The sequence below is a fragment of the Bufo gargarizans genome, chromosome 2 (assembly GCF_014858855.1).
Source record: "Bufo gargarizans isolate SCDJY-AF-19 chromosome 2, ASM1485885v1, whole genome shotgun sequence".
Lineage (NCBI taxonomy): Eukaryota > Metazoa > Chordata > Amphibia > Anura > Bufonidae > Bufo > Bufo gargarizans.
The window spans coordinates 341,848,009-341,873,844 of record NC_058081.1 but is presented as its reverse complement, the minus strand read 5'-3'; the positions used below and the strand labels follow the sequence as shown (position 1 = coordinate 341,873,844).

The following is a 25,836-nucleotide window of genomic DNA, read 5'->3' as shown; positions in this document are numbered from 1 at the left end:
GTTTTAATTTCGGAAACTTGGACTGGTTTCCACCGGAAAGGCTGGGCATAAAAGCTTCCCGGGTTAGCGGTTATAAATTGTGTGGCATACCGGTTTGTCTCTGCCACAACTAAGTCTAAAAGCTCCGCAGTCAAGAACAGCTCAAAAAATCCCAGGGCTGAACCGATCTGAGCTGTCTCAACCCGAACTCCAGACTGGGCGGTGAAAGGGGGAACTACAGGTGCGGCTGAAGTTGGGGACTGCCAATCAGGGTTTGCCAGCACCTCTGGGATTCTAGGGGCTCTACGGGCACGTCTTTGCGGTGGCTGCGAGGGGGTCACTACTGCACGTGCCACCGTACCAGCTTCAACTGCCCTTCTGGTGCTCGCTACTTCACCATGTTCTACGGCAGTGCTGGTACTAGGTCCAGGAAGGGCTGGGCTGCTGGTGTATGCCTCACCACGTAATCCGACAGCACCAGCCCCACTCTGCTGCTCTTGAAGCGGATCCTGCGCAACCTGCGGTCTAGCGACACGGGGCCGGGTACGCCTGGTGCTATCAGGGACCTCAGCCTCCTCGTCCGAACTTTGGGTCAGAGAGCCACTGCTTTCTACAGGTTCGTATTCTGACCTGCTAGATTCATCAGATGAGGGTTCCCATTCCTCATCCGACTGGGTCAGAAGCCTGTAGGCCTCTTCAGAAGAATACCCCCTGTTTGACATGTGGGCAACTAAATTTAGGGGTATTCCCTGAGACTACCCAAGAAAAAAAAAAGCAAGCCTGTCTTACAAATAGGAGGCTAGCGAAGTACCGGAGGCCGCTGCGGTTGATAAAAAATATCAAAACTGATTTTTTTTATCGCAGCAGTGCGTGTAAAGTGAATGTGCAGCGATAAAAAAAAAAAAAATTTTTGTCACTGCGGTGGGGCGGGTGTGGGCGAACGCACGTGTGGGCGACCGATCAGGCCTGATCGGGCAAACACTGCGTTTTGGGTGGAGGGAGAACTAAAGTGACACTAATACAATTATAGATCTGACCGTGATCAGTTTTGATCACTTCCAGATACTATAAAAGTACAAATGCTGATTAGCGATACGCTAATCAGCGAATAACGGACTGCGGTGGGCTGGGCGCTAACTGATCCCTAAACTACCTAACCAAGGGGCCTAAACTATACCTAAAACCTAACGGTCAATACCAGTGAAAAAAAGTGACAGTTTGCACTGATCACTTTTTTCCTTTCACTAGTGATTGACAGGGGCGATCAAAGGGGTGATCAAAGGGTTAATAGGGGTTCAGGGGGGTGATCTGGGGGCTAAGTGTGGTGTTGGTGGGTACTCACAGTGATGTGTGCTCCTCTGCTGGAACCAACCGACCAAAAGAAGGAGCAGAGGAGCACAGCAGCCATATAACCACATCATATTTACTAATATGATGGGTTATCTGGCTTCTGATTGTTTTTTAAAAAAATCAGCAACCTGCCAGCCGCGATCATTGGCCGGCAGGTTGCTGATGAAATACTTCGCGACGAAATACCGGCCCGCGATGCGCGGGCCGGCTGTGATGAAATCTCGCGTCTCGCGAGATGACGCGCCGATGCGTCCAGGAGGAGTAAATCAACCACCTCCCGGACGCATCGGCGCGTTAGGCGGTCGGGAGGTGGTTAAAGAGGACTTTTCACCGCTCCTGCCATGCCTATTTTAATAGCTACACACATTCCACATGTAATGACAATTCTGGAGCATCTATTCTTATGGTTCTATGTTGTGCTATTCCTTTATTATTTCTACTAGAAGTTATGACTGAATAGCTAGCAGTCTGCAGTAAGGGTACAGAGGGGTGGTAACCAGTTGGGGGTGTGCACCTTCATAGTCTGAAAATAGCAGCACTGATTGGATAGAGTCAGTCTGTGTAGGAAAACACCCCCAACTGGTTTCCACCCATCTTCACCCTTACTGCAGACTGCTAGCTATTTATTCATAATTTCTTGTAGAAATAATAAAGGAATGGCACATCTTAGTCATAAGAATAGGCACTCCAGAACTGTTATTACATGGCAAATGCATGAAGCTATTAAAGGGTTTCTGTCACCAGAATTAACCCTAATAAACTAGCTGACATTAGCGATGTGCTAATGTCAGCTGAACCTAACTAGCCTATTCCTACTTTTATCTATGCCGCAGCCTTGGGGGCTCATCATCATCATCATCGCTAGATGACAAAAGTAAAGTGGGGTCATCCTCGTCCTCACTGGGGCTCTCGGAGGCAAGCTGGGTGTATGCCTCCACGATCGAGAACATCCGGCGGGCCATAGGGGAGTGTGTGTGTGGAAATCTTTATTTGGTGTGCGTGTGTGTGGGGGCACGGGTGTTCATGTACTTACCCTAAACCTAACAGGAAAAAAATAAATAAAAAAAATTCGAAGCTGATCAGCGGTGGGGGGTGCGATGTGCTAACAATGGCTGGACGCTAAGAGTGCTGGCCACAGTCAGTGTACGCTGAAAAAAAACAACTGCTTGCTCCCCCAAAAAATTTGTGTGGGGGGGGGGGGCAGGAGGGCAAGCTGCAGCACCCCTCGCCGCCAGATCCACATTCACTTGTGGGACCGTGCGGAAAAGAAGGGATGGACCCAAAAAAGGTGCAGAGTGTGTCACAGGAGGGGGATACGGAAGGACACCACTACTCAGTGTGACATGTGCCCCGATCATCCGGGCCTCTGCATTATTGGTTGCTTCGGGGAGTACCACACTTCCATGGAGTACTAAATTTATAATCCACTTCCCCAATTTTTGATTCCATTTAGCCACTGACAATCGGAAAAAAAACTATGGTTCTCAGACTTGAGACACTAAAACCAAAAACATTTTTTTTTCAAAAAAATTATTTTGTAAAACTAAAATAAAAATAAAATTTGACATATTAGGTATAGCCACGTCCGTAAGAATCTGCTCTATAAAATTACCCCATTACCTAACCTCTCAGATGAACACGGTCAAAAAAATAAAATAAAAACAGTGCAAAAAAAGGTATTTTTTGTCACCTTACATTACAAATAGTGTAATAGCAAGCAATCTAAAAGTTATATGCCCCCCAAAATAGTGGCAATAAAACCGTCCTCGCATCCCGCAAAAAATGAGCCCCTACCTAAGATAATCGCCTAAAAACAAAATAAAACTTAGACTATGGAGATACTAAAATGTTTTTTTTTTGTTTATAAAAGGATAATATAGTGTAAAACCTAAATACATTTTAAAAAAAGTAGACATATTAGGTATCGCCGCGTCCGTAAGAATCTGCTCTATAAAAATACCCTATGACCTAACCCCTCAGATGAACACGGTCAAAAAATAAAAGAAAAACGGTGCTAAAACAGCAATTTTTGGTCAAATTTTCAATTTTAAACCGTTTTTTCCAGTAACAAAGCAAGGGTTAACAGCCAAACAAAACTTAATATTTATTACCCTGATTCTGCAGTTTACAGAAACACCCCATATGTGGTCGTAAACTACTGTATGACCAAATAGCAGGGCGCAGAAGGAAAGGAATGCCGTATGTTTTCTGGAAGGCCATTTGAAGAACTCCTGATGCACCCCTAGAGTAGAAACTCCTTAAAAGTGACCCCATCTAAGAAACTACACCCCTCAAGGTATTCAAAACTGATTTTACTAACTTTATTAACCCTTTAGGTGTTCCTCAACAGTTTATGGCAAATGGAGATGGAATTTCAGAATTTCTATTTTTGGTAACCTTGCCTCACAAAAATGTAATATAGAGCAACCAAAAAACATATGTACCCTAAAAATAGTCCCAACAAAACTGCCCCCTAATCCCGTAGCTTCCAAAATGGGGTCACTTCTATGGAGTTTCTACTCTTGGGGTGCATCAGGGGGGCTTCAAATGGGACATGGTGTAAATAAACCAGTCCAGCTAAGGGCTCTTTCACACCTGCGTTCTTTTCTTCCGGCATAGAGTTCCGTCGTCTAGCCATGGTAAAGTGTAGTGGGGAGCGGGGGAGCAGTATACTTACCATCCGTGCGGCTCCCGGGGCGCTCCAGAGTGACGTCAGGGCGCCTAACGCGCATGGATGACGTGATCGCATGGCACGTCATCCATGCGCATGGGGCGCTCTGACGTCATTCTGGAGCGCCCCGGGAGCCGCACGGACTGTAAGTGGGTTTTTGAAAATTTCTGAAAAATTTCAAGATTTGCTTCTAAACTTCTAAGTCTTGTAACATCCCCCCAAAAATAAAATGTCATTCCCAAAATGATCCAAACATGAAGTAAACATATGGGGAATGTAAAATAATAACTTTTTAAAAAATATAAAAGTAGAGAAATAGAAATTTGCTAAATTTTCGCAATTTTTGGTAAATTTGGTATTTTATTTATAAATAAAAATGTATTTTTTCTTTTTTTACTCCATTTTACCAGTGTCATAAACTCCATTTTACCAGCATCGCCACATAAAGTGACACTGGTCAGATTTGCAAAAAATGGCCTGGTCCTTAAGGTGAAAATGAGCCCAGTCCCTAAGAGGTTAAAGGGAACCTGTCACCTGGATTTTGGGTATAGAGCTGAGCACATGGGTTGATAGATCTCCGCTAGCACATCCACAATATCCAGTCCCCATAGCTCTGTGTGCTTTCATTGTGTAACAAAAATGATTTGATACATATGCAAATTAACCTGAGATGTCCCTGACTCATCTCACATAGAGGACTCACCTCAGGTTAATTTGCATATCTATCAAATCTGTTTTTTTGCACAATAAAAGCACACAGACCTATGGGGACTGGGTATTGCGGATGTGCTAGCGGTGATCTATCAACCCATGTGCTCAGCTCTATACCCAAAATCCAGGTGACCGGTTCCCTTTAACATAGTTCCTCCTTGTATTAAGCTGCAGCTGTTGCTGTATTCAACACATAAGTAGAATACCCTATTTAATGGAACATTAAAAAACGCTAAATAACCACCATTTTGTCTCCCTGTGCAGAATGTGAAGATTTATTCCTGCTTGCTCAACTGTGTTACAGTTTTCTATAGGCGAATTGTAGTGTACTTCTAGTGTTTTACAAAAGAATAACCCACATCTGTTACATATAAAAATTTTAAACCAGTCATTTCAATGATCCCTTATTGTTGCTATTTCTACTTTCTAAGAGAAAATGTCATTCCAAGAACTCGCAGACTTGTAAAAGTTTTATTATTTCTTTGTTCTTTCAGGGTTTCTGTGAGTCGTGCTATCAAACCTTTTGCAGAACCCGGTCGTCCACCTGATTGGTTCTCTCAAAAAGTAAGGCTATATTCTTGAAAATATGTGAAAAGCTTAAAGTAACCCTTGACCCTTTCACTACCAGCGCCGTACATGTGGGCAATTACCGTGACCGCCAATAATGTGGATTGCGGTAATTAAAGGCTTTAGATGCCGTGATCAAGTGATCTAAATGCACAAAAACTGCTACCGGGAGCGCTACCGTTGTCCCCTGTGGCCAATGGGGATGCCGGTAATTGAAGTGCAATTCTTATTTTGTCCACCAGATGAGAAAGGAAGAAATAAGCAATTCTCAATAATAAATCCAGTTTAAAAATACATGATTGTTCAAAATTAAAAAATAGATTTTGTAGGCTCATATGAGCTTCAAAATCATTACAAAACAATAAAAAAACGATTAAAAAAATATAAAAGTTTAAATCATCCCCCTTTCCGTATAATAAAAATATAAATACCTAAATAACAAAAAATATAAACATCATAGGTATCACCGTGACTGAACATGCCAGTACTAATAAACTAGTGACAGGAAACCTTGGCAAAATGCTGGGTGACTTTCTTAAATTGACCCAGCTATTTTGTGAAAATTATGTAGAGAACTGCTCCAGTGCTGGAACTGATAAATAAGTCCCGATTTTCATGAGGACCCCTCTTTCCCCATTACAGATTTACTTATTTTTGTACTATAGCAATTGATGATGAGGGGCAGGTAAACTACTAACAAAATGTAACTACAGTGTCCCCCTAATAAAAGTCTTTTGGGGGGGACAAACACATCAACACATCACTGGACAGCCCCCTCCCACTAGTGTGTCAGCAGCATACCCCCCCCATAACAGTGCCTCACAGCAGATTCCCACCATAAAAGTGCGCCACAGCAAATCCCATCATTACAGTACATCACAGCAAGATTCCCCCCATAACAGTGCATCACTGCAGATCCCCTCATAACAGTGCGTCCCAGCAGTTTCCCCCCATAAAAGTACATCACAGCAGATCTCCCCATAAAGTATCAAAATTATTTTAACACACCTTTTTGGTTTAAAATATTTTTTTTCTTATTTTCTTCCTCTAAAACCTTATGGGCAGGTGCGTCTTATATGACGAAAAATACCACCTTTTAAAGGGGTTGTGTGCTTTTTTTTTTTTTTTTTTTACTATTATCCTCGACCAGCTGCTTGAAGAGAAGGCAGCGCTCATATGTAGCGGGGAGTAAATATAATTAGAAACTGCTCCGTCCCCATGTACATCTACAGAGCCTTCCCATAAAAGTAAATGGGGATGAAGCAGTTGTAATTGCACCTGCTCACCGCTGCAGTTGCCACAACGAGCAGTTAAACGGTGAAGAGAAGGCAGCGCTCATCATACGATCATTCTCTTCAAATAGCCAATCTGATATTGATGACCTATACAGAGCATAGCTCATCAAAATAAAAAAAAGTGGATAACCCCTTCAATGGATGCCAGTATGCCAAATAATCCAGAGAAGTACACATGACAACAGCATGACTCATCAGATTTTCAGATTTTTGTGCAAAGTTCAGCACAATAAAAAGTGAACAACAGATGGACCCACATAACAGCTGGGACTTTTCTATATGGGCTAAAACTTAAAGGGTTTCTTCCACCAGAAATACCGTTATGTAGCTGACTGACATTAGCGATGCGCTAATGTCAGCACTACATAAGTGTGTTTCTGACATTTGTCCCTGCAGCCGTTTTTGTAAAATAAGCACTTTTCTAATATGCTAATGAGCCTCTAGGTGCTATGTGGGTGTAAAATCAGCACCTAGAGGCTCCGTCCACTCGCCCTTTAGAGGAGGAAACCCTTTAATGGCTGGAGCACAGGGGGGAATCAGATAAGAGAGGTGACACAGGAAGTGGCAAGAGATGACATTGGTGAGTCAACTTTATTCGGGAGATTTTTATTTTATTTTTTGTCAGACAACCCCTTTAAATCTGCACCATGACTATTTATGCTGCGGATTTCACCCTTTGAAAATGCATGAAATCCTTAGGTCATCTAGATTTTGAATTGAATTTGTCTCTGCGATTTGCATCCATCGTGGACTGTACCTTAACAGTTCAAAAGTTTAAATTGATATCAGTTATGTTGGAACATCAATCCACATTTTGTTTCTTGAAGCAATATCAGTGTTAACTCTGTTTTATTCTCAGCATTGTGCCTCACAGTATTCTGAGCTTTTGGAAACTACAGAAACTCCAAAGTGAGTATATATTTGGGTCCAAAATTATTTCTCGCTCGTATCATTGGGGGACACAGGATCGTGGGTATAGCTGCTGCTGCCACTAGGAGGCGACATTAAGCTAGAAAAAGTGTTAGCTCCTCCTGCCGGCTAAACCACCTCCTGCCCGAAGAGAGCATTGTTTAAGGCTCATTCAGACAACTGTATCAGTTTTTGCGGTCCGGTTACATGTTCAATTAATCGCCCATCCCTAATTGTTGCACAGTTTATATAGCCTTTTGATGGACTTTAAAGGGGTTATGCAACCCCTAAAAGGACCCCCCAATGCCTGGCCCCCTCATATGGCTTATACTTACTCCGTTCCCTGGCACGCGTGTCACTTCTGATCACCGCACGGCCGCAGCTGCTTCTCCCCATCGTGCGGATCAAAACATCCGATGATGGGGGGGAGAGGCAGCCAATAGCAGGCCACGATGGGATGAGCCTCCCTAGCATTCTCTTGTCCACAGAAAAGGGCATAAGTGACTGATCAGTGAGAGTTAACCATTAGGGCCTCCACCAATCGTGAGAACGGTGACCCATGTTCCATCATCTAAATGGAGTGGAAGACATGCATATTTGTCTTCTGCCCCATTCATCTTTATGGGACTGCCAGAGATAGCCCAGCACTGACACTCAACTATCTCTGGCTGTCAAATGGAGTTGAATGGAAGGAATAAAGGAGAACACGGGACCCCATTCTCAGTGGTCAGTCCCCCACCAATCGGACACATCCCGTATTCTCTGGATAGTAGATATGTTGTTGTAATGGGACATTTCATGTAAAGAACTTTATTACATCTCATGGAAATGCTATATTTCATTATATTACCTGCATCTTCTGGAGTCTTAGCATTTCTCTTATTTCAAATTGTTTAAGACGAAAAAGAGGCGAACGAGGAGAAGTTGTAGAGACAGTTGAAGATGTGATTGTGCGTAAACTTACAGCCGAAAGAATTGAGGAACTGAAGAAATTAATTAAAGAAACACAAGAAAAGTATAGGTAAATCTTTTAAATTTGTAACTCATAAAAATGTTTAATCCATGACCCATACCAGGTGATATCCACCTTTTTATATATTTAAAAAAAAAGCAGCAAGTGACATGAAGAAAAATCATAGCCTGTTACTGTCATCTCTCTCGCCCTCTTTGTGGGGACATACAAGAAGTGAACACGGTCCTCCACCCTCTTGACAGAGGGGATATGTGTTCTTTTACTGTCCCATTTAAAGGAAATCTGTCACCAGGATAATCGCTATTGAAGTAAAGTCATGGCCTAATAGCACTTAGTACCTTATTTCTGCATGTGCCTGTGTTCCAGCGATAGATATTTTTTTATCCTCTGAAAATCCAGTTTATTTGGTATGCAAATTAGCCAGTAAGGTGCCCAGAGGGGCGTCATTCTTACAGGAAGGCGCCCAGGCATGCTTCCTGCCACAATGTGTCAACCCACCCCTCCTACATCACATTCAAGCCATAACTCTGCCCCCCTTTTCCCTGCTCCCAGCCTAAGGCGTGCTTGGGCACTAGCAGGAGGCGTGCTGGGTTCCTTCCAGCAAGAGTGATGCCCCTCTGACCTATCTACTTGTGTTGCCCCTCCTTCTGTCAGTTTGGACCCACCTATATTATATCATTGGGGCCACTTTTAGTTTTTTTCCAGGACCACTTTAAGTTCCAAGTCCGCCCCAGTTAAAGAGGACCTATCTGCTCTCTTGACATGTTTAACTTGGTAAATGTTCTTACTCCCTGAGAAACCGCAGTTCTGGAGTATCTTTTTCTTAAAAATCTGTTCTTTGTTTTTTTATCTGTTATTCTTCCTAGAAATGTATATGTGATGTTATTTACTAGTTGGGGTGTGTCCTTCAACACACTGATACTGTGTCCATTTGGCCGTTTGCCTCCGCACGGCCAGATGGACACCCGAACGCTGCAAGCAGCGTTCGGGTGTCCGCCTGCTGAGCGGAGCGGAGGACAAACTGTGCCAGACTGATGCATTCTGAGCGCATACGCATCCACTCAGAATGCATTAGGGCACTACGGATGCGTTTGGGGCTGCTTGTGAGAGCCTTCAAACGGAACTCACAAGCGGAGCCCCGAACGCTAGTGTGAAAGTAGCCTTAATTGTATAAGAAAAATGCATGGTGAGAAAACTGAACCGTTTTGGCCCGGTTTTGAGATCTTCTGTCGGATCTTAAAACCAGAATGCCAAAATGCGTATGTGAAAGTAGCCTAATTGACATTGCTACTGTTCAGTACTTCTCTATAATATTCGGTATGGTGATTCTGAGTGAGTTGGAGAGCAGAATCTCTTTTCTCTGTGTATTGTACAGGGAGACATCATAGCATCTAGTCTTTACCCACCAACTTAGAATTACAGATGTTGGTAGCAGAGGAGAACACAGCCGTGGTCAGATGTTTTCACTCATGCATACACACATGGCAGCTTATTTTGAAAGTGTAGGTACGGTATAAAATATATTAATCTTTAGTAAGAGCTTTATTTATTTTTATAGAAAATTGAAGAAGGAAGCAGAACTGATTCAGAGTGGCCACATGGACAGCAAATTGGAGGAACTGTGGAACGATATTGTGGCGTATGTTTTGTTTTATTTTCCCTTTTATCTTTTTCCATAAGACCTAACCAGCAGAATACTCACTTTGTGTACCAACATTTTTCTCTCCACATCTTGTAGCAAGAAGAAACAGGAAGAGGAGGAAGCCGAGATGAAAAAGAAGGCAACAGATGCTGCTTATCAAGGTTAGGCTGTAACACAAGCTAAAATATCAAGCATGATGGGGGGGCAGTTCTACACCTTCGCTCTAAAAATAATAAATAGATTTGTAGAGAAATTCTAAGTAGCTTCCTGTCCATTTCCATATAAAATTCTGTTAGTTCTTGGCTCGCAGCTGTAAAGTACCATTATTGCACTTATGAAGTTGCCCTGCATCTGAGCTTTCATAAAACGTTTGATAAGGCTGCATGCACACGAACGTGGTTTGGTTCCGCATCTGAGCTGCATTTTTCACTTCAGTGGGGCTGCGAAAGATGCGGACAGCACTCCGTGTGCTGTCTGCATCCGTAGCTCCGTTCCGTAGCCCTGCAAAAAAAAAAATAGAACATGTCCTATTCTTGTCTTGCAGACAAGGATAGGCATTGTTAGAATGGATCCACAAAAAACGAATGCCATACGGATGTCGTCCGTTTTTTTTTTTTTGCAGACCTCAAAACACATACGGTCGTGTGCATCTAGTTTAAGTGACAGTGAGATATCAAAGGTTTTGCTTGGTGGGGGTTGAGTGTTGAGACTCCCACGATCACTTGAACGAAGAGAGAGAAGTGCTCACATAGCACACTCTCTCCTTGCTGCAGGATATGGGAGTGAGACAGGACCTTCCTATTGTGTATGTCTTGCTTCCTCTCTCTTGCAGCTAGGAGAGAGAGCGCTCTATGAAAGCATTTCTCCTTGTTCTAGGTATCAGTAGGGGTCTCAGCAATCAGATCCCTAACGATGAAAACCTTTGTAAGTTAATGTGAAGTGTGGCTTATGTTCTTTTACTTTACAGCTTGTGTATGAATCATTTGACAGTAACGTGTTTTATCTTTTTCTTTTTTAAATCAAATCATTTTTATTGAAATTGAAATTTCTGTTTTCTTTTTTCCAAAAAAGACATTTTCAGGGTTCACAATCACAATATGACAAAATGAATAACAGAATAAAATTCCATCATGGCTCACAGCAACAAGCATAATAATTATTACCATAGCACAGCATACTCACACTTGAGTACATGAAATCGCAGAGAGTAAACATCCCCCAAAATCTACCATATCCCTAAACAGGTCAACTTTCCCTTGACCAACAGGACATCTCCCCCCCCCCCCCTCCCCCCTCGTCCCCTCCCCCCCAACAAAGAAAAAGGAGTATTAAACCTTCAAACCCATTTTATAACATGAGATGAGTATGAGACAACCATTCATTCCACAGTTTTTCAAACTTCTGAGGGCAGCCACGCTTTACAAACACACTCTTTTCCAAGATCAACATGTCATTCACCTTCCTTTCAAACTCTTCTATAGTTGGCGGACTCCCCTGGATCCACCTCTGCGCCACCAGTTTCCTAGCCACATAAAGCAGTCTTCCCACCGCCACCTTAACCAACTCACTCTCTCCAATCTCAGCTACATATCCCAGCACACACATCTTAGGATCTCTTTGCAATCTCAGCCCCATGTTCCGGTTAATCCTATTCATCACCCTTTCCCAATATCCACTTATAACCGAGCACGACCACAACATATGCACCAGATCCGCTCCTTCCACCATACATTTCGGACACCTATCATCGGTCCTGACCCCAATTTTCCGTAAAAACACTGGTGGTGTTTTATCTTTTTCAGCACGGCAGGCAGCTAAGAATATTCCTCGCAGAAGTTCAAGCACAATAGGACGCTCATCTGTTGGATCTTCATCTCCAGGTGCAGAGTTTGGTTTAGGAGACCTGACACCGAATAGCACCGAGGAGGGAAACATGGGGGTAAGTTTAGATTCTTCCACTGTTCTTTTAGATATGGGTTTGCCTTGCATATGTTTAACTCTTGCATGTTTGCTAAATTATGTCTTTAGGTAAGTGTGGGGTCTTTACCAAACACCCCAGTCTCCTCCTTCATTGGCATTCCTGACACCCCTCCTCCTCCAACCCCTTTGGAGTCCCCATTGACCCCTGTGATGGACGACTCTCCCCAGAAAAAGATGGTGGGACAGAAAGCAACTCCACCCCCCTCCCCGCTGTTATCGGAGCTCCTGAAGAAAGGAAGTGTGTTGCCCACAAGTCCCCGTCTGGTATGGATCCCCCCGGTTCTCATGGAGGGTGTCCCAACACTGCCTATAGTCCTGCCAATGGAGGTAAAATCTGTCTGTAGTCAAGTTTCTTGCCATATCTGTTTCTTTTTCCACAGATCAGTGAGAGTGACATGACTTTAGGAACTAATAACATTACCGGCTCTAGTGTCTTAATGGATGTTGGGTTACTTCCAAGTCTTCATGGAGGTGAGCTGCACCCTATTGCAGGCACAATTCCAGCGTCTCCGGCAGCATCAGGTATGTAGAATGACAAATGGACAAAACGATAGTTATCAAATGCTATTTATTTTTAAATATTTTTGGTGATTCATTTTCTTCTGTCACTTGGTCCTTGCCCCTTATTTCTGATTATGTAAATACTAGTGTTGAGTGAACTTGTTTTTTTAAGTTCGGCGTCTAAAGTTCGGGTTATCGAAGAATCCCATTATGGATTCTAAATTCCATTATAGTCCGTGGTAGCGGAATCCATAATTGGATTCTTCGATAACCCGAACTTTTGACGCAGAACTTAAAGGGATTCTGTCACCAAGTTTTGGGCTATAGAGTTGCGGACAATATATCTGTCCTGTAGGGCTGTGTGGTTTTAATTTCTTTAAAAAAGGATTTTATAGATATGTAAATGAGTCTTGTATGTGTCTAAGGGGCTGTACTAACCTTCCTGGAGCCCAGCTACGCCCGCCTGTGAAGTAGCCCAGCACCGCCTATGTCCTCCGAATCTCGCAGTGCCGGTATAGTGTTTCTTCCCTGTGCTGGCATCAACCTCAGGGAAAGAACTGCGCATGCGCGAGCTCGCGCATCGCGAGATTACGGCAATCTATAGTTGATGAAAGGAGGAGATTTGGAGGACATAGGCGGTGCTGGGCTCCTTCATAGGCGGGCGTGGCTGGGCACGGCTGGGCTCCAGAAAGGTTAGTACAGCCCCTTGGACACATACAAGACTCATTTACATATCTATAAAATCCTTTTTTAAAGAAATTAAAAGCACACAGCCCTATAGGACAGGTATATTGCAGACATGCTAGCGGCGATCTAGCTGTGCATGTCTGCATCTCTATAACCCAAAACTTGGTGACAGAATCCCTTTAAAACACAAGTTCGCGCAACACTAGTAAATACCTTATGCTTTTTTCTCTTTTGTTTCTGTTTTTTGCTTCATTACCTTTTCCTGTTTCTGGCCTCTTGTTGTGTTTTGTCCCTTCCTGTTCTTACCCTGCTAGGTGCTCCTACTCTGTCACGGCTTCTAGAAGCTGGTCCTGCACACTTTACTGCACCTCTTGCTTCCTTCTCTGCTGCTACAAGTGAATTGCCATCTAAATCTTTGCTGACCCCAGTAGAGTCCCAGGCTACCATTATTATGATGTCAGCACTTCCAATGACTGCAGCTGTCCCAGGTAACTTCTGCCTTGGGTTTCATGCTTGCATTAATTATTTCTTAATCTTGAATTCTTTGCTTGTTTACGGAGACATGGATACCCTTTTAGCCCCGTAGTTGAAAAGTTGGATTAAGATATGTTTTAAAATTAAATATAAAATGATTTATTATTACAGATAAACAGAAATGTAATTTTGCAGATATAGGGGGAAATAGTCCATGATCCTCAAAGCAGTTTTGATTTGCCCATATAGGGACCCAGCAGGAGGACAGTGAAAATGCTTCTGATCCACACACAGTTACCGTGTCCATGGACAGTAGTGACATCTCCATGATCATAGATTCTATCAACAAGGAATGTCTGGGAACTGGAGATAGTAGTGCACAATCAAAGGATGAGTCTTCAGACAGCAAGGGAGACCTGGATCTAGCAGAGAAAATGGACATTGCTGTATCTTACACTGGAGAGGAGTTAGACTTTGAAACTGTTGGAGATATCATTGCAATAATCGAAGACAAGGTAAGGATGAGATGTTCCTGTCCTACGGTTTAAGGCAGTCAGTCACCAGCTAATTCACTGTTAAACCAGGCACAATGTTATGCAGGGCTAGCTCAGTTGAATGTATTGCTACCTTTCACTCAGCGATCTGCTGCTTCATTCTGAAGAAAAAGTGCTGTTAATCTATATCTAGATAAGCAGTCACTGAGGGTGGCCTCGAGCAATTCTGTGCAACCTCTGCCAGCCCCTCTAAAATGCCACAACGGATCGCTAAATGAATTTCCTGGTGATAGACACCCAATATAGGGAACCACTCATCAACTTTATACTGCCCTCACTGAGAGAAGCATAAAGTACAGACAGATAGCAGTGTCATGCAGGGTCTAATAGTGTTTGCTGAGAACCGGTATTATAACCTTTGCACCCTGGCCTGGAAAAGAGTCTTGACTACCTGAGAAGAGTCATGTTTATTCTTAATGCCCCTTCTCTTCTTGCCCAACTGCTAATAACTGGTAGTTGTCACCCTATGAGAAAACTGGCAATCATCAGTAGGGGGCTCATGAATAACTGTGATTCTTCTCAGGCAGCCTTGACTCTTTTTCCAGGCCAGGGTGGCGATGGTTAGAACACTGGTTGTCCATGGGAAAAAAAAAATATGCAAAGCAAAAAAAATTCAAGCCTGGTTTTTACAGGTAAAGCACATTTATTTAACCTCTTAACAGTCACGTTAAAATTAGGAAAACCCTCCCAAAAATGTCACTCTTTTTTTTTTTTTATTGTAGATTTTAATGTGTGTCTGCAGTAAGTCTTGTTGGCACGAACTCGGGAGACATTATTGCATTTTTAACCCCTTAGTAGCATCATTAATTTTAGCCTTAAGGACCAATAATATTTCCTCCCTTTGTGTTGTAGTAGTCATAACTTTAAAAAACATTTCTTCTAAATGTTTTATTTTTATTTTGCAGGATTAGTTGTAGGTTTTTTAGGAACCATTTTTGTATATATAGTGCATTAAATAACTTTTTATTTTATTGTTAGGGATTAAAAAAATACATTATTTTGGAATTATATTTACGGCGGTAAAAATAATATAATTTTATTATCTGGGTCACTAAAATGATAGTCACATTTCTGTATATTTTGTACTATTATTATTTTTTTTCTCCTCCTGGAGCCTGTCAGCTCTGCCTCTGCTCCCTCATTAGCCTGCAGACTGATAGGGAGAGGGGCGGCTGCTTTAACTGCTCATATCTGTGGTTTGGTATCAGCTAGAGATATGAGCTTTGTATTGTTTGAAAGCTGACATTCCAACTTTCAGACCATAAATGACAGCAATATCTTCAATACAGGGGAAGATATCACTGATAGAAATCAGGATAATGTGAATGCAGCTGAAAGTGACAGTAAAAGCAAGTTTTACCCGTAATTATTCCCGACTCAATTTCTAACACTGATATCTCCTCTGTTGCTTGGACTAATACTGTCACAAGACCAGTTGCAGGCTTCTAGCTGCTACCATTAAGGAGATATCAGCAGCTAAAGCAGCCCCCCCCCCCCACACACACTTTATGCCCGAGCTGTGTATGGCCACCTTTTAGTCATATGGTCATGTGATGGAGAGTGGAAAACTTTGTAATCCAAGTATAATATGGAATGCTAGCTAGTTAAATTAACTACCGTAATAGATGTACTGTTTATATTGCTTTGTAATCAAATCATTCTCTGAATAGGTTGATGACCATCCTGAAGTGCTGGATGTAGCTGCAGTTGAGGCTGCCCTTTCTTTTTGTGAAGAGAATGATGACCCCCAAGCCCTTGGTGGGCCCTGGGATCAAGCTGTTCAGGAACACACAGTGAAACAAGAGACACTTCCAAAGTCTCTCATTCCGGGGCCCAAGGATACAGATACAATAATGAATATCATGGAGTTGGCTGATATAAAAGCAGAACCTTCTGAACCAGAGGTGGAACCTGCCCAGTCAGATGGGGCCCCCCTGACATCTCTCTCAACCTTTCAGCTTGAACCCCCTGAAGAAGAGTTAAGTGAAGCTAGTGTAAAAGAACCAGTCAAAGAAGAGGAAACAAGTGATCACCAAGTGAAAACTGAGGTATATCTTTAACCATTTACGACTTGCTGGGTCTTTAAAAATTATGTCCGCTCAGGAGATCTGGGAAAGCATGATAGGAACGGACTAATTTTTCTATAGACAGCAATGGTAAACCATTTGCAGTCTATGGCATAAGTGATCAAAAATAAGTTAAAAAAAAAATTTCAAATCATGCCCCTTTCCACATTAACCAGAAAAAAATTGAATGAAAAAAATAACTAAAAAAGTTATGGCTCCAGGAAGTGCTGGAGCAAAAAATTAGAAATTGTAAAATCCCTGTGGCATAAAGGGGTATTATCAACACGCAGTTTTATACTTACCTGCTCCCGGCGCGCTGTCCACTTCCTGGTTTCGGCAGGGGGCGGGCTCCATCTTGATTGATGTCTTCTCCCGGCCGGGCCGCACGCTGTACTGAACACGCACGCCGAGGCCGCGCATGCGCCCTGGTGACTTTTTCCTGGCAAGTATACTATACTGGCCAGGAAGAAATCACCATAGCGCATGCACGGCCTCGGCGTGCGCGTTCAGTACAGCGCCCGGCCGGGAGAAGAGAAGAAGTCGTTTGCGCACGCGTGGTCACCGCGATTCCTGAGAGGAGCAGTGGCCGTAACCAGGGTAGATGGAAGTCAGGCAAGTATAGGTTTATTTTCTTCTAAGGGGTGGGAATTTGTTAATTAAATATATTTAGAAGAATGATCACTGTTAAATCATTAGCAGATTTAACAGTGATCATTAAGATGAGAATACCCCTTTAAAGGGTGTGTATTTCAGATGAATACAAATTGCATTAGGAAAAGTAATATTTTTCTCTTACCTCAAGGAAACAGAATGTGAGACTTCTCACAGTGACACATTTCTTAATGAAGAAGAAAGAGGGATACCATCAGAGGAGAGTCCATCATTAACTGGTGCGCACTGAGAACTGTAGTAATTTATATGCCAGCCTTGGGGTTATAACGAAGATTTACATCAGCCGGGTTTCAAGGGGTGCGGTATTACTTAGCACTGCATACTTTCATTGTTCTGCTCCTATTTCCAGAGCCAGTGAAATCCGAGCCTCCAGCTGCCAATCATAACAAGGTATTCTGTCCTACAGTTTTTCTGAAATTTGTAAGATGTAGCCTTGTATTTTGGAAGGGAAGTTATGCAAATACTTTTATCCAGGACTCTCAAGGAGAGGAAGATGAGGAAGAGGAGGATGTCACAAGTGAGGTTGGTAGTCCTGAAGAGCCCAAAGAAGAAGAAGCCGGGGAGGAATATCTATCTGAAATGGATAATGAACCTCCAATCAGTGAGAGTGATGACGGATTCAGTATTCATAATGCTCAGCTTCAGTCCCACACACTGGCAGATTCTATTCCCAGCAGTCCAGCATCCTCCCAATTGTGAGTACATTTATGTACATGTTTAAAGAGGACCTCTCCTGGCATGTCTGTTTTAGGAACTACTTGCGTTCTCCATATAATAACAATTCTGGAGCACTTCTTATGACTATATGTTGTGCCATTCTTCTGCTATTTTTGCTAGAAGTTTATTGATGGTACATACAGACAGGAGTCACCTGTTGGGGGTGTGTCCTAAACTACAGTCTAAAGCCTCATTCATGTGTCCGTGCTCAAATCCGTCAGCAGGTGGTCAGTGATGCATCCGTGAAGCTGTCCGTGAAGGATCCGTGTTGGCTCCATGTGTCCGTTTTTTTGCTGTCCTTGTTGCATCCATGTTTCACTGAAACTGAACAGCTGAAAAATAATTTTTTAAAGAATCTCTTCATAGTAATCCGTGAAACACGGATGGCATCCGTGGTTTTCACAGACCCATAGACTATAATGGGCATGATGGATCCGTGAACACGGACAAAATAGAACATGCATCCATGCTATAAAAAAAACGGACCCATGGACTGTGCTAAAACACTGATGTGCGAATACACACATTAAAATGAATAGGGACGTGCGCTGTTTGTGAAGAACACGTACAGCACGCATCCGTGAAACACTGACATGTGAATGAGGCTTAACAGAGGCAGCACTGATTGGATAGTGTCAGACTGTGCAGGGACATGCCACACACTGTTAACTCACATCTGTACCTTTATCCATAAGCTTCCAGCAAGTATAACAGAAGAATAGCACAACATAGAGTCATAAGAATATATGCAACATAATTGTTATTACATGGGGAATGCAAGTAGTTCCTAAAACAGACATGTCAGGAGAGAGGAGAGGTTTTATATAAGTGTGTTTTTAGTTTTCAGAATTTTGGCAAATGTTGTTCTGTGTGTTTAAAATAACACACGTTTCTATAATTTCAGTTCGGTCTGCAGTGAAGATCAGGAGGCCATACAAGCCCAGAAAATCTGGAAAAAAGCTATTATGTTGGTTTGGAGAGCAGCAGCCAATCACAGGTCTGACATCTTTTGTAACCATGTCTGCTGATTCCATGTCTGTGCCTTACTGCTTTAAAGTGGTTGTCAGGCTTCTTCCCCTGCCCAATCTGACATCGAGAGACACCATGCTGGGTAGGAAAGTTGCATGGTAACCATCCAAATTGTCCTATTCTAATTAATGGGACCCATGCAAAATACTCTCTGTGCATCAGATGTTTGCCTCAGCAACCGTTCTGCCTACCATTCAGTGGCATCCCTCCACCTGATGTCAGGTCAGGCAGGAGAATATGCTTGCACAACCCCTTTTTAACATGTTTTTGAGGTGTCCGTGACACCTGCTTCAGCAGGTTGTATATTTCCTTTATTATTTGTAATACTGGTGAAGTAGAAGTAATGTATTTAATAGTTTACCTCATATGAAATAATTTTTATTAATATAGACTTAATTCTGAAGACAGATAAAAGCTCTCACAAGTCTCTTGTGTTGATAATCTGCCATTTATTAAACATTACAACTGGACAATGTCAGGGTCTTCATGAGCCCACCACTTGAACCATGAATTTCCTATGGAAAATGTTGTAACTAAATATTCTGGTGATTTCTTTCTGTCCAGGTATGCCAATGTCTTTCTTCAGCCTGTGACAGATGACATTGCTCCTGGTTATCATAGTATTGTGCAGAGGTAAGAATAACTGTAGTCTAATGTGTATTACTATATTTTCAATACATAATTACAGATGCATCCAAGATGGGAGAGAGAAAATAATTGCCTCATTGAAGTTGATGGATTTAGGATATTATTGATTTTTCACAGTTATTCATGAGCATTGAATTACCTTTTTATCAATTAGTTTAACATATTGAGGGTAATTTGTCGCAGTACTCCTTATTCATAATTTTTAATTTTAGACCTATGGACCTATCCACTATAAAGAAGAACATTGAGACTGGTCTAATTCGAAGTACAGCGGAATTCCAGAGGGACATCATGCTTATGTTCCAGAATGCTGTAATGTATAATAGTTCTGATCATGATGTCTACCACATGGCTGTAGAGATGCAGCGTGATGTGCTGGAACAAATCCAGGTATGGTTATGAGTGTAACAACTAGATGAAATGCACTAAATGCCTTTCATGTTATGGATATTTAGAAGCTGCTATTTCGTTATTTGAATTTTTGTTATTTAAAGTTTTCAACATATCTGTCTGTTTTACATACTTTAGCAATTCCTAGCCACACAGCTGATTATGCAGACATCTGAATCAGGAATCAGTGCAAAAAGTCTAAGGGGCCGAGATTCCACACGCAAGCAAGATGCCTCTGAAAAGGTAATTTTATTTGTAAGGTTAAAAAAAGGATTTGGTTTAAGCAGTTATCTTATCTTAGGGTACTTTCACACTAGCGTTATTCTTTAGCGGCATTGAGTTCCATCCTAGGGGCTCAATACCGGAAAAGAACTGATCAGTTTTATCCCTATGCATTCTGAATTGAGACCAATCCGTTCAGGATTCTTCCAGATGTCTTCAGTTCAGTCTTTTTGACTTTTCAGGACGGAGATAATACTGCGGTTTTATCGCCATTCAAAATTCCGGACCATTTGCCAACAGCGTTTTTTCCCATTGACATGCGTTTTGCCCCGAGTGTTCCGGCAAAACGGATCCGGCATTGCGGTCTGCGCATGCTCAGACCTAAAAAAATGTGAAGAAAAATAAATGCCAGTTCCATCCTTCCAGTCTGCGCATGCTCAGACCTAAAAATATGTGAAAAAAAATAAATGCCGAATCCGTTTTTCCGGATGACACCGGAGAGACGGATCCGGCACTTCAATGCATTTGTAAGATGGATCGAGATCCTGATCAGTCTTACAAATGCCATCAGTTTGCATGCGTTTTGACGGATCCGGCAGGCAGGCAGTTCCAGCGACTGAACTGCTGCCGGAATCCTCTGCCGCAAGTGTGAAAGTACCCTTAAAGAGTATTCCAATTAGAGAAAAGTATCTCCTATCCAAAGGATAGGGGGATAACTGTTAGATCATTGGGGTCCTACCACTGGGAATTTCCACTGATCACAAGAACGGGGGACCCTGTATCCAGTGGAGCCCCCCACACTGGTCAGAAATGCGGGTTGCTGCTCCACTGCGCCAGAGATGGCCAAGTACAGCGTTCCCGTAGAAATGTGTTGATCAGTGGTGCACATTTCTAAACAGCTGCATCGTCCATCTGAGATGGGCTCCACTGGGTATGGGGCCCCGTTCTCTGATCGTGTAATTATTCCCTGTCCTGTGGACACGGGGTAACTTTCTCTAACCGGATTACCCCTTTAAATCTCTTTGTAGCAAAGATGGGTGGCAGACAATCCAGATACAATCCCACAGTGGAGTTTACACTGCTTTTTTACAGTTCTGAATGGTAAATCTCTCTAGCTATGGAGCAATGCATCCACCACTCCCAGTCTAACACAAATAACTAGAAAGATTTGCCATTTAAAAGACAATGCTTGTAGGCAATCTGTGAGAAATGTAATTTTTTTTGTGGAGCAGTTTTAATAATATTTTATGTATTCACTCCTTTCTGTCCAGTTGCAGCAGAAAGAACAGAAAGAAAGGGTTTTCATAGTTCGTAGTAAAATACTAAATAATACAATGCATAATGTATACAATACATAATTGTAAATGTAATTGTTCGGTTGCTTATCACTGTTAATACCTGCAATAGCATAAGGAATTAAATAGGAATTCCAGGATTTTATTTTTTAAAGGGTTTCTATCACTTCGCTGCACATATTTATCTGTCAGACACTAGCGATCCGCTAGTGTCTGCTCTGCCCAACCATCCTAATATAATTGCTTTTGGGGCAGCCGTTTTGCTAAAAAAAGAACTTTTATTAATATGCTAATGAGCCTCTAGGTGCTATGGGGGCGTTATTAGCACCTAGAGGCTCCGTCTACCTTCAGAAACTGCCGCCGCCCAGCGCGTCCCTCCAGCCCGCCCATCTCCTCCTGAATGCGATCCTCCTTGTGAGCGCCTGTATTCGGCGCATGCGCAGTGAATGTCTGACCGCTTCCTTGCTCAGACATCTCCACTGCGCCTGCGCGATGACGCCATAGTGCTCCGAGGAACAGGCGCAGTGGAGATGTCTGACAGCTTCCCTGCTCAGACATTCACTGCGCATGCGCCGAATACAGGCGCTCACAAGGAGGATCGCATTCAGGAGGAGATGGGCGGGCTGGAGGGACGCGCTGGGCGGCGGCAGTTTCTGAAGGTAGACGGAGCCTCTAGGTGCTAATGCGCCCCCATAGCACCTAGAGGCTCATTAGCATATTAATAAAAGTTCTTTTTTTTAGCAAAACGGCTGCCCCAAAAGCAATTATATTAGGATGGTTGGGCAGAGCAGACACTAGCGGATCGCTAGTGTCTGACAGCTAAATATGTGCAGCGAAGTGATAGAAACCCTTTAATGCCCAATCGTCAGGACAGGCCATCGATATAGGTGGAGGTGCAAAACCGTGACCAGCGGTTTCCAAGTAGCTCTGTTCTCTAGACGTAGCTGGTTACTGAGGTGAAAGGGGGCAGCTCTGCAGTAACCAGCTCTATCCACTACTACACAATGGATGGAACTCTGGCATTAATCTGAAACGGCTAATCGGCAGGAGGCATGGGTCTTGGTATCTGATATCACCAATCAGATATTGAAGACCTATCCAGAGGATATGTCATCTATAGTAAAATCCTCGACTACCCCTTTAAGAGACGAGCAAAAATTTTTTATTTTTGAATGAATACTTTTTGCTAGAATGTGTTTTTCAAATGTAAATAGATATAGTGTTAGATGGGGGTACCATTGGTAAAACATACCTTGTACACGCTTGTACATTTTCAGCAATTTCTGTAGTTTATTTTACCCAGATCATTCTATTTATAAGACGAGTCCATGTAGGTATAGAGAAATCTCATCTCCTGGTACCATCAACAGATTCCAGGCATCGTATGTGCTGATAGTACAAATTATAACACAAGTTTGGTATATTACTGTTTATTTGTGCAGTGATTGTATTGGAGAGGACTTGCATTGTTTAATTCTAGTATGCTCCCTTACTTGTATTATGTGATGCCATGTTTCTTTGGTAGCAGCCTTAGCATGGGTGTGTCAGCTTTTTATCCTTTGGAATATCAATAAAAATACATCTGTATGTTGTCTATAACTGGGATTGTGTTATAAGTTGTACTATCGATGTTTCTAGGCTTAGGTCACTCGCCTGTTACCTGTTGTTTGAGCCCACTTTCAGTTGGCTTACTAATGGATTGGCAGTGTTGTGTATATGGCCATCAGGACAGCTCCTTTGCTCTCTTCATTGACCGAATAAAGACTCTGAAACTTAATCTGCTGGTGCCTTGAGTGCCCATATTAGAGAAAGCATGCTCTTTACTAGAAAATTATTTAGAGGTATATTAGATAATTGCTTATCCTGCAGTTCCATAGCTTTATGGGTCATATTGCATCCAAATGTGAATTTTTTATTTTTATTTACTTAGGATTTGTCTTGTCCTTGGGGTAGCAAGGGGAAGCCAGTACTAGAATTATTGAGCTATACCTTAAAAAAAAAAAAAAGTTGGAAAACTTCTAGTATGAATGCTCAAACCTCCCTGCCCCTCTATGAGATTATTGGCAAGGTCCTGGCTTCTCTTTTGCTTTTGTGTTGCCAGCTTCCTAATGTCTTGTGTCGGAGGAGAGTCTCCTTGGAATCTGACCTGTTTTTCTGTTTGTCCTTTAACAGGACAGTGTCCCCATGGGCTCTCCTGCCTTCCTTCTCTCTCTCTTTGTAAGTATTGAATAGCTGCATTGTATTGGAGGATATGTGTTCCAGCACCCTCCATCCATCCATTACAGCTGTTTGACTATGTACTGTGAATGTTATTACTGTCTGCTGTGTGTTTCCTGTGCATTGCTACCTCGGCGCTTCTTTCTGTCCTTCAAACTGATATTAATGTTTGTGAAAACTGTCCACGCCCAATCTAGCAAGGTTACGTTCTCTGATATTTAGTGCATGATAATAAAGATGTGTTCACTCCGCAGAGTAGAGTGCATTCAGTCAGATCAGCAGTTCAGAGCTTTCAATTTGACAGGGTTAGGACAGCACTAGGATGAGAAGGCAGAAGGTCACTGCTTAGTGTTTCAGGTATGTGACTCTTTAATCTGGATCGCAGTGTGAACCCTAAAGTTATATCTGTAAGAGTATATAGCTGTCCCATCTCTTAGACAGTACTGTAGGGTATCCCATTATCTGTACTTTCTAATGACACGTTTTTTGTTTTTTTCTTGTGTCATAGGATGGAGGCACGCGAGGCCGCCGGTGTGCAATCGAAGCCGATATGAAGATGAAAAAATGAGGGGTCTGCTATGTGCAATACATTGCAATAGCAGTACAGATTTTTGTATAAATTGTATGATTTAATGAATTGATGTTGTCTTTGGAAAGCTAATTTATAAAACCCCAGTATCTGGGTTTCATTTCTGTTTGCCTTCCATGAAGTGTTGATACAAGCAGCATTAGGGTACTTTCACACTCGCGGCAGAGGATTCGGCAATCTGGACGCAAACTAATGCATTTGTGAGACTGATCCGGGTGCGGATCTGTCTCACAAATGCATTGCAATACCGGATCCGTCTTTCCAGTTGTCATCCGTAAAAACGGATCCGGTATTTTATTTTTTACAGATTTAATGGTCTGCGCATTCGCGGACGAAAAGAACGGATCCATTTTGCCGGAACACTTGGAGCCGGATCCGGCATTAATGCATTTCAATAGAAATTAATGCCGGATTCAGCATTTCGACAAGTGTTCAGGATTTTTGGCTGGAGAGAAAACTACAGCATGCTGCGGTATTTTCTTCAGCCAAAAAACGTAACAGAACAGATGCATCTTGAAGAGCATTCCGCTCTCCATTCAGAATGCATTAGGATAAAACTGATCAGTTTTTTTCCGGTATTGAGTCCCTAGGACGGAACTCAATACCAGAAAACTAAAACGCTAGTGTGAAAGTGCCCTTACTTATTTGTAGATATATTCTGCAAGGTAGCTACCCATAAAGGTGTTTCTTGTACCTTTTTTTTTTTTTTTTTTTTTTTTTTATTAGCCAAAAATGGGACTGGATCCAAAAAGTTGTAGTTTTCTCCTCTGTTTTGGATCCACTCTTGGTTTGGGCTTTAAAAAGATGCAACAAAAGTTATAGCAAAACTGGCTTTTGACGTATGTGGAATTTTGTACTAGAGCAACATACACATGATATTTACCAGCATTTTGATCTTTGAACATCTGTTTTATGGCAATCATGAGAAATTGTTAAAATTAGTACTTTTTAACTTAATTTACATTGTTCTTTTGTAAGCTCATGTTTTCCCAAGTTAATATCAATATCAGATCAGTGGAGGTCTTACTCCTGGAGCCCCCACTGATCAGCTCTGGCTCCAGTGCTGAAAAAAGGCATCAGACCTACATAGCTCCATCTATTGTGTAGTGGCCGGAGATGGTTACTGCAGTGCCTCTCCCACTCACTTGAATGGACAGAGCTATGTAGTATATCAGTGTATTGTAATATTATCCTTCAGATTTAAAGAAAACATTGTCGTATATTGGAAGGAATAAAGGTGTAATTGTCTAAATATCTTTCCTGACCTTTTTTTTTTAAAAGATATTTGCAGATATATTGTAAGTAGCTCACAGAAGGATCATAGAACTTTGTAAATTGTAGAAACGTATAAACTTAAGTGTAATTTATGTTTATTGTGTATGTGTTGATGAATACAAAATAAAGGTACCTTGTTTGGACGTTAAAATGTAGGAAGGGTATTGAAAAATAAGATATTGATGTGGTAAATGCAAATGATTATGAATGTGTACGTTAACTGAAAATGTACATTGCTGCCTCTTCTCATATTTCATACTTCATCAGACCACCTGGTATATAGGCCATCTCTCCAAATGGTCGACGTCTGACTACCAGCATATTAGGATGTAACACTTGTGCACTGTGCAATAACCAATTCAGACTCTTGCGTCGCTCCCAATGCTGCGCCACCAGTGATGGTGTTAGTCACAGTATAGAAGT

At 42.2% G+C, this 25,836-nt stretch overlaps 1 protein-coding gene across 6 annotated transcripts in view; it reads left to right on the top strand.

The window, feature by feature from the left end:
* The window catches only part of BRD8 (bromodomain containing 8), a 29,921-nt gene extending 4,527 nt beyond the window's left edge, over positions 1-25,394 (top strand). For 2 of the 6 annotated variants that reach the window (XM_044280615.1, XM_044280617.1), the window contains 20 exons: positions 5,206-5,275; positions 7,433-7,482; positions 8,381-8,503; positions 10,014-10,094; positions 10,194-10,258; positions 11,900-12,036; positions 12,126-12,341; positions 12,458-12,599; positions 13,580-13,753; positions 13,989-14,254; positions 15,964-16,341; positions 17,162-17,249; positions 17,381-17,421; positions 17,506-17,726; positions 18,653-18,745; positions 19,342-19,410; positions 19,638-19,815; positions 19,954-20,058; positions 23,505-23,549; positions 24,058-25,394. In XM_044280615.1, the coding sequence (XP_044136550.1) occupies positions 5,206-5,275; positions 7,433-7,482; positions 8,381-8,503; positions 10,014-10,094; positions 10,194-10,258; positions 11,900-12,036; positions 12,126-12,341; positions 12,458-12,599; positions 13,580-13,753; positions 13,989-14,254; positions 15,964-16,341; positions 17,162-17,249; positions 17,381-17,421; positions 17,506-17,726; positions 18,653-18,745; positions 19,342-19,410; positions 19,638-19,815; positions 19,954-20,058; positions 23,505-23,549; positions 24,058-24,117 (2,602 nt within the window). In that variant the 3' untranslated portion in view covers positions 24,118-25,394. The remainder of the gene's footprint in view (positions 1-5,205; positions 5,276-7,432; positions 7,483-8,380; positions 8,504-10,013; positions 10,095-10,193; positions 10,259-11,899; positions 12,037-12,125; positions 12,342-12,457; positions 12,600-13,579; positions 13,754-13,988; positions 14,255-15,963; positions 16,342-17,161; positions 17,250-17,380; positions 17,422-17,505; positions 17,727-18,652; positions 18,746-19,341; positions 19,411-19,637; positions 19,816-19,953; positions 20,059-23,504; positions 23,550-24,057) is intronic. The other 4 variants (XM_044280619.1, XM_044280618.1, XM_044280616.1 and 1 more) reach the window with 4 other exon arrangements.
* Positions 25,395-25,836: the final 442 nt, after the last annotated feature.